Genomic DNA, 8,363 nt, shown 5'->3' with positions numbered 1-8,363 from the left:
CTGTGTCCCCATATTGGAGGCCCAAGTTCATCTTGGAGTCTATAATGACTCCAAGATCCTTTTCTGCCTCTGTGCTGATGAGAAGGGAGTTCCCCAGCCTGTAGGTATGCTGCTGGTTCTTTCTCCCTAGGTGCAGTACCCTGCACTTGTCAGTATTGAATCCTATCTTATTCTCATCCGCCCCCACCCCTGTAACCTGTCCAGATCCAATTGCAGCCTGTCCCTCCCTTCTAGTGTGCCCACTTCTCCGTACATCTTAGTGTCATCCACGAATTTGAACAAGGTGCTTTTCACCCCCTTCAGGTCTCTGATGAAGATGTTGAACAGTGTGGGCCCGAGGACCGAGCCCTGGTGGCCCCACTGCCCACATCCCTCCCGGTCAAAAATGACCCATCCATCTCTGGCAACCCATCTGACTGTGTAGGCATCGACACCACAATCTCCTAATTTTTTAATGAGAATGGGGTGAGAGACAGTGTCAAAGGGCTTCCTAACGTCCAGAAAGACTATGTCCACCATGACACCTGTACCCAAAGATTTTGTGACCTGGTCATAAAAGGCCACCAGGTTGGTTTGACAGGACTTGCCTCTAATGAACCCATGTTGGTTGCCCCTAAACATACACTCCCCTGCTTGCTTCTCAGAGATGTGCACCTGGATAATTTTCTCAAAGAGCTTCCCCAGGACTGAGGTAAGACAGGCCTATAATTTCCTGGGTCCTCTTTCCTCCATTGTTCTAAAAGGGGGACTACATAGATATAGATATGAATAAATATGGTCTAACAGTATATGGGAAAATAATATGATCCAAGAGTATAAGAATGAAACTGTAACCAAACTGACTTCAGTGAAACTACAATTTTCACTTAAATCTGCATTAAGGACAGCTTTTTCCCAATTTTAACAACACTCTTATTTATTGTTTAATAGCATTGTCTTTTCATTTTTTGAGTCTGCAATCCCAAAATCATAGAAGCAGATTCACTTTTTTACTGATACAAAATTTGTTGTTACTTTTAAAAATTTGTGGTACTTCATAATACCTACAACTTTAAAATTAGGAATGGCATATCACATTATTAGCATTTTAAGACGATGAAAAATACAAGGAAATTTATATTTTTACAGTTTTGTTTTGTTTTTTTAAGGAGATGTGATTTTTCAGATTATCTTGGAATTCCTTCCATCTGTACAAAGAATGTTACTTTATTCTCTGTAAAGTGACTGAATAACTCACAGGAAAATGTGCTTCAAAATTTCATCCCATATTGCCAACCTTAGACAGAGTTCCAGAGTTCTTCTGCATATTAATAGGAGGGCAGGCAATAAAAAAACATGTATTGAGAACTTGACATAACTTTCTACATGGTCACATATGAAGGAAGCACAAAGGATATCTGTATGTCGCAGCTGCTACTGAAGCTGAGAAGCTGTAATTGTAGCTGCAGCCTGGCTACAGAGTTGTCCTTAGTTCTGCTCAGTCTTGCAGTGCAAAAGTATTTCCAGTCCTTCAGTCATTACACATTTCATTTTTTCAATCTGTTGACATCTTTTTGTCTGTTTTATAATAACACTTCTCAGAGATTCCCAGTAGGGGCATTATTAGATAATCCTTAGTTAACATAATTTCAGGATGTCTTCTCTTGTTCAATGAGGTTTATCTTGTTAGTTACTGAATTTTTGCAGTACTCTGTTTTCAGCATTTGCTGTTTTCTGTGTATCCTGATTCTAGTTGGAGTCCAGTGCTTGCTGGGTTGGTTTGGTTGACTTTATTAAAGGAACTAATTTCAAGTTCAAAATGTTTTAAAAGTTTAGATGTGTGGAACGAAGTAAAATGTATAATTATGTAACCAGCCTTTATTTTTCCAGGAGAAATTTTCTGAGTTGGTTGTTCAGGCTGCTGATTTGCTGACATGAAATTGTGGAAATGCAATTCACTCTTCTGTAAGGAATTTTCAAATCTCTGAGTCCTATACTCAATGAATGTGCCATTGCTGTCCATGTCTACACTAGGCTCTGTTGCATCATCATTGACAGCTCCACATCGTGTTTCCTAATTTCATCAGTGGCTGAGCTATTCCACACTGCAGGCTGTTATAAAATGGGCTTATGGCATTACAAACTATAAAGCCGGTTGAAGTATGCAAAACTGAATTGGAAAGCGACAGGTATTTTTGGTACCTTTTGAACCCCAAAAGAATTTGCAGCCTTTATCTTTAGAGTAGCTTGGTCGATTTTAATGTTTTAAAGTCTTACTTTGTATATATTATGTTAAGATACATCTGTAACCATAGCCACAGTGCTATCCATGGCCACCTCCAGATTCAAGGTGCTGGGGTGTCAAATAGCCTCGGTCAAGCTGCCAGCCCCTCAGGCTGGGGCCACCCCACACACCCGAGTACATACAGTTTAACAATTTACACAGTTTATTATTTACAAAAGAGTCAACACATGAATGAGGTTAATAGCAAAACAGGATATCAATAATCTAATTGACAGAGCCAAGGTATCAATGAACCAAGAACACTTTATACTAATTGAATAAAGAACATCCTCAGTACAATTCCCCAGTTTAAACCTTGAATCTCAAGTGAGTTTCAGCAGGAGTACACAGGGTTAACAAAACATCAGCTTTCCTTTACGTTAGCAACACAATAACATTGTCTGATACAGAGCTGCTTGCTTCAGAGAGAAGGTGCCTTTCTGCACTCTGAAAGAGCCTGCCTGGGGAAGAGAAATTTTCCTCGGGTCCAGCTGTCTGTTGTACCTCCAAAAGAAACTCACACTCGCGCCCCCTCAAAAGCACCTTTCTCCAATTTCCAGACACAGCCTTGTACTGCTAACTGAAGCAACCCTAGACCCAAAGGCCCTAAGCTGTTTTCTCAGTTAACTGTCCCCAGAGCCTTCCCAGACTGACACTCTGCCCTTCTAGGGCACCAATCGCAGCTTTTATGCACAGCAACAGCAACCGCACACTGCAGCGTGGTTCTTGCCTGAGGTCTGGGTTCCCAGGGTGTGCCTCCCCTCATACCCCTTTCTGAGCTTGGCTGTGATATGGGGTTGAGTTCCCTCCCTTCGCCTGACTCAGGAGCCAATCAAAACCATGCATATGCTTTTGCAAAATAACTGTGGCTACAAACTTTCCTACTCTGCCTTTGAAGGGATCCTTTGCCCTGCTGAAAGTCCAGTAGCAGCCATTACACATCTTTCCCCAGAACCTTATTTTTTTCCTTTTTTGTTGTTGTTGTTCTAGATGAATATTAAAAACTAGCAATAACTAGTGTAGCCTTCCATAAAATAGAGACTGTCACCTGCAGTTTTCATTCTTAAATACAAAGACATTACAAAGAAAGGTTGACTGGTTTAAAGTGCCATAATAATTTGTCTGATAAGAACTGTACATGGAATATGTATGGATGGCAAGGTAGAATTGCAGCTGTTAAGTTGAAAGATACAGGCATTACATTTAGATTGACCTAACCAGTCAAAGAGTTTAAAACATCCAAAAATGGCGTAGCTGATCTAAGTTAGTTCACTTCAGGAGATTCACTAACTTAGAATGAGAAAAGGTTAACCTGACGTAGGAAAGGCTTAACGTGATCTCCCAAACACCTGCACACATTTGTTATACAACCCTGGGGCTAGGAAAGCCAAGTCATTCACCCCAGACTCAGGGCCCTGCTATTTCCATCCCACCAACCCTGACTCAGCTATTTTTAACCCCCCAATCTCTCCGTTGGCAGACCTGCCAGCTGCCTCCCAACCCGCCAACCCCTTTCACAGGCCCACTAGTCCCCCCCACCCCTCAGTCCCACCCACCCCTACCTCACTCCAAGTCATTTATTTCAGATTTCCTGCACTGCTCCCAAGAGCTGTGAATGGCTGTATGTGCCACTTCCAGTCTATATAGGTAGCTTAAAGTAAGCTGTATGACCATAGACCATGTGCAGTGAGTATGTTTCTCAGTATTGCACCTTATGCTCAGGTTTCTATTGTTGAGAGACATTTAAGGTGTAGTTCCCCCAGTACTGTAATCTAAGCATTTTTCTTTTCTCTACCATCTGTTTTGCTAAGGATTGAAGGCTTTTGCTTTGATTTAATAAAAGAAACATGGTCTCCCTTTTAGGCATGTTGTGTCTACTGTACCTGTACAGAACCTTAATAGAAGAATGGAGTTTCAGCCTAAATTCCGTTGCATCTTTCGTGTATTTCACAACTTTGAATATTCCTTTCTATGGGTTATTTTCTTTCCTCCTTTTTTCCCTTTTGATTTTTGTTCTTGATATGTACAGCAAAGTAATTTCATTAGCTGCAGTTCTGAATCAGAAAAATTAGTTCAACCATGGTCGGATGGTTTTTAATGTGAATGACGTCTAATCTTAAGTACAACAAGTGAGGGAAGCATACTGAAGCTTGTAAAAACTTGATGGAAATGTCTGATTTTTCCTTAAACATGTCTTAATTTTTAAATGTTCACATATCAAGTCAAGTCGGTCCCAAATCTGGTCTGACCGTTGGAACACCTTTGATGTAGCAGTAACTTTCCTCCATTCTTCCCCGTGTTTTGCAGTCCTTGTATAGTTGGTCAATTTTAATTCTGTCCAGTCTTTGATGATTGTGGTCATGTTTGTCCTAGGTCTTCCTCTTCCTCTTAATCCATCCACAGCACCCTGTAGGGATGGTGTTGGTAAGAGTGCTAAATCTTCTTGTTACATGTCCAAACCACTACATCTTTCTTCTTAAGAAATTTTTAATTCTAAGTCTTTAATAGTTCACGTATGTATTGTTCTAAATATATTTTTTACTTATGTGTTCTTCTTTTCCTTGTGATTATTATGCCAAAGCATCTCTGAATTGGATCTTCGGTTGATTTTCAGGCCTTGTTCTGTTCAGTTACTAATAAAAGTGCAATATAGGTAAGCATGCAATATAGCTCTCCCATTTTAGACAATGATTTGTATCTTTTTTTCCCCATGAATTGAGGGCACTGCAAGTACTTTGTTCAGACACCTACAGACTTATGAGAGGTATTGTGCATACTTGAGTTTTGTAAATATCCTTGCCATTTCATGCCTAGAGAATATCCGTTCATATGTCTAATTTTGTCTTGTTTGTACACTTAATGGCTTCTATATTATCCAGGTACATTTTTTCTCTATATCTGACATAAAATTGTTTTAAAGTAGCCATTGGCACTATATTTTTGTTGATTATTATGTACTTTGTATTGTTGTGTACTTAAAATAGTTGGTTCTCATGTAGTCTGACATGACAGTTAAGCATCTAGACTTGCTTATGCAGTAATACTTGTTTTGTTATGCCTGATGCTAGTCTGTAACTCTTAGAATTTCAGTAGGATTTTAAATAAAACAGTATTTAAAAGTTTGGGAGGAAGCTTTCACCACAAAACAGTTTTCATTGTCAAAAGCTGGTTGTAACTTGGAAGAGTTTGCAAAACAGTGGTGCAACCTACGTGTGTAGATGTAAAAAATTACTCATATTAAAATCTGTATATAAAAGTATTTGGTTGGCTTATAGAATAATATCAATTACACAAGACTGTCATGGTTCAAGTCTATCTTAAATTTTTGTGCGAGTTGTTCAGTTTACTGATGAGAGTTCAGTTCAGTTACCTTAACACAAACTTACAGCTTTTCAAAGAATGCCAGAGACCAGTATGAAAAATTGTCCAACATGCACAACAACATGATTAAGCTATATGAGAATTTGGGAGAGTATTTTTCCTTTGATCCCAAAGCAACAGGCATAGAAGAATTTTTTGGAGATCTCAGCAGCTTCCGAACACTGTTCTTGGTAAGTAAAATGTAACAAAGCAGTATATTTTTTTCAGTCTTGTCAGTCTCCCCAGTGGTTTGGATTTCTCTCCCTCTCCCCTACGTACCGTCTTGTACATCTGTTAAAATTGATTTTGTGTGTCTTTCCTATAACCAAGAAATAACAGCGGTTGAGTTCCTTTATTCCATTTTTACATCAGGGCTGTTCAACTTCTGAGTATTATAAGTTTGTGTGTGTGTGTGTGTGTGTGTGTGTATGCACACACATACATGTCCCTCTATTTGCCTGACTCAGGAGCCAACTTCCTCATAAAGACCAGACAGCACTTGGGTCCCATTTCTAGTCTGTTTATTTTACATGTGAAAGGCTTATTCCCATGGGAAACAAAGCAAGTGATACCATAAACAAATGTACAAATAATAAACAAAGTAAATCCTCAGGTCTTTCTTCTCACCTAAAAGAGAGGTCACCCAGGCTTCTCCCTGGTAGTTTTTAACATCCTCTGGGGCCAGCCAGTCATCCCTGTCAGCTGGCCTAGGGCTCCTAGGTGGGCTATCATGTCTAACCCCTGCAGCTGGGCTTCAGCCCCTGAGCCATGCACCTTGTTATATATCTAGCAATAGAGATATAGACACACACACACACACACACACACACACACACACAAGTTCTGAAAGCATTTGGGGTAGGGACAGACATTCAAAAAGCCTGAGCCTGAAATGATTCAATATTTGCAGGCTAGTCTAACCTGCAAAGCTTAAGCCAATTTGGAGGTGAATAGACATTCCCTTTTCATTCAAGTAAAACAGGCACATGCCTGCAGTGGCTCAGGCTAGAAGCTGGGGGATGCTAAAGCAGCCCTCCCTTCCCTTCTACAGCAGTGAGCTGAAAGGGGGTGGGCATGGCCACGCCCCAGCAGGATGCTCTGATTAGCCCAGCAGGGAATTGATAACAGTGTTTATCCACCCCTAATTCAGTGTTTATCACCCCATTAAGAAAACAACAGAGGGACATTACCAGCTATTTGTTGATTCTGCCTTTGTCACAGCATGGACTGTAGCCAGCATGTGGTCTGCTAGCTAATGCACAGATATTTCTCAGCAAGGCAGAGGGGAGGGGAGAATCCCTGCTTAGCACAGAGTGGTGAGGGGGATGTGGGGAGCAGCTCAAGTCTCTACCGGAGCTGCAGCCAGGGAGCAGGAGGGGCAGGGCCAGTTCTGCTGTGGAGCAGAGAGCCATGCCCAGCCCAGAGAGCATGCGAGGATACTGTGGGTGTCTGATTTATCTTAAACCAGGAAGGGATCTCGGACACGCATTGCATAAACCAAATCAGTTAAGTCTGATGTTGCATTCAACCAGGTTTATCTCAAACTGGTTTCAGCCATTTTCAAACTGGTTTATGTGTACTGAACATCTGGGCTAGGGACAGACATTACCCATAAGCCAGTTTAAGTGATCAGAAACTAGTTTAAAGCTGTAACAGAACAGATGTTAAGTGCACATAAACCAGTTTGAAACCAGTTGAAAGAAACCTGGTTGAATGTATCAGAATTAATTGATTTGGGTCAGACTGGTTTATGCATTGTCTGTCCCACACCCTTCCTGGTTTAGGTTAAGTCAGACACCCCCCACATCCCAGCATGCTCTCTGGGCTGGGCAGGGTGCTCTTCTCCACAGTAGGGCTGGTCCCTCCCCTCTGTTCCCTGGCTGCAGCTCAGCACAGACTGTAGGCATCTGCCTGGCTTCTCCCTCACCACTCCCTGCTAAGCAGGGATTCCACTGTCCCCTTTGCCTTACAGACATACAGCATTAGCTAGCTGACTGTGGCTGGCTATGTTCCCTGCTGTGGCAGGACAAAGGCAGAATCAACAGGTAGCTGGCAATTTCTCCCTGTTGTTTTCTTAATCAGGTGATAAACACTATTATCAATTCCCTACTGAACTGGTCAGAAAAAGCATGGAGCCCCTCCCTAATCAAAGTGTCCTGCTGGGGTCTGAGCTCAGCACTGGGGGGGGGGGGCTGCTCTAACGCCCCCTGGCTTCCAGCCTGAGCCACTGCAGTATGTGCCTGCATTTCTGGGATGTCTGTCTGGCTACAAAACTGTTTTAGCCTAGCCAGGTTAAACTAACCTGCAGAGATTGAATCAATTCAGGCTGCTGAAAAAATGAACACCTCTCCCCCCAATATTCAGTTAAAAAGTACTTCAGTTAAATTAAAAAAAAATTCTATATGCTAAAATTATGCTTTCAGGACATTTATTTATTTATTTATGCTAAATATCTGGACAGTTCCTCAATAAGTTAAACTAGCTGCTGGCAATATAGATCTGTGCACTACAGCTGTATAGTAAATGGCTAAGAAACACTTATACTTCAAGGTGATTTGAATATTCTCTGGAGATACTGATATTCTGGACATTTGTTTTTCTGTTTGCTTCCTATAATGCAGTTGATTTTGATTCTCGAACAGTCATCATCAAGGCTAGGGACAGACATTACACATACATAGATTTAAGTGATCAGAAACTGGTCTAAACCTGTAACAGAATGGGACTTGGGACAGATGTT

General features: G+C 41.2%; 1 protein-coding gene across 2 annotated transcripts in view; it reads left to right on the top strand.

Moving 5' to 3' along the window:
- Positions 1 to 8,363, top strand: part of DIAPH2 (diaphanous related formin 2) — a 686,654-nt gene that overhangs the window by 456,442 nt on the left and 221,849 nt on the right. For both annotated transcript variants that reach the window (XM_019536467.1, XM_019536466.1), the window contains one exon: positions 5,650 to 5,814. In XM_019536467.1, coding sequence (XP_019392012.1) covers positions 5,650 to 5,814 — 165 coding nt within the window. The remainder of the gene's footprint in view (positions 1 to 5,649; positions 5,815 to 8,363) is intronic.

This window comes from Crocodylus porosus, unplaced genomic scaffold, assembly GCF_001723895.1.
Source record: "Crocodylus porosus isolate Cpor-Errol unplaced genomic scaffold, CroPor_comp1, whole genome shotgun sequence".
Lineage (NCBI taxonomy): Eukaryota > Metazoa > Chordata > Crocodylia > Crocodylidae > Crocodylus > Crocodylus porosus.
This window is presented reverse-complemented; position numbering and strand designations above follow the sequence as displayed.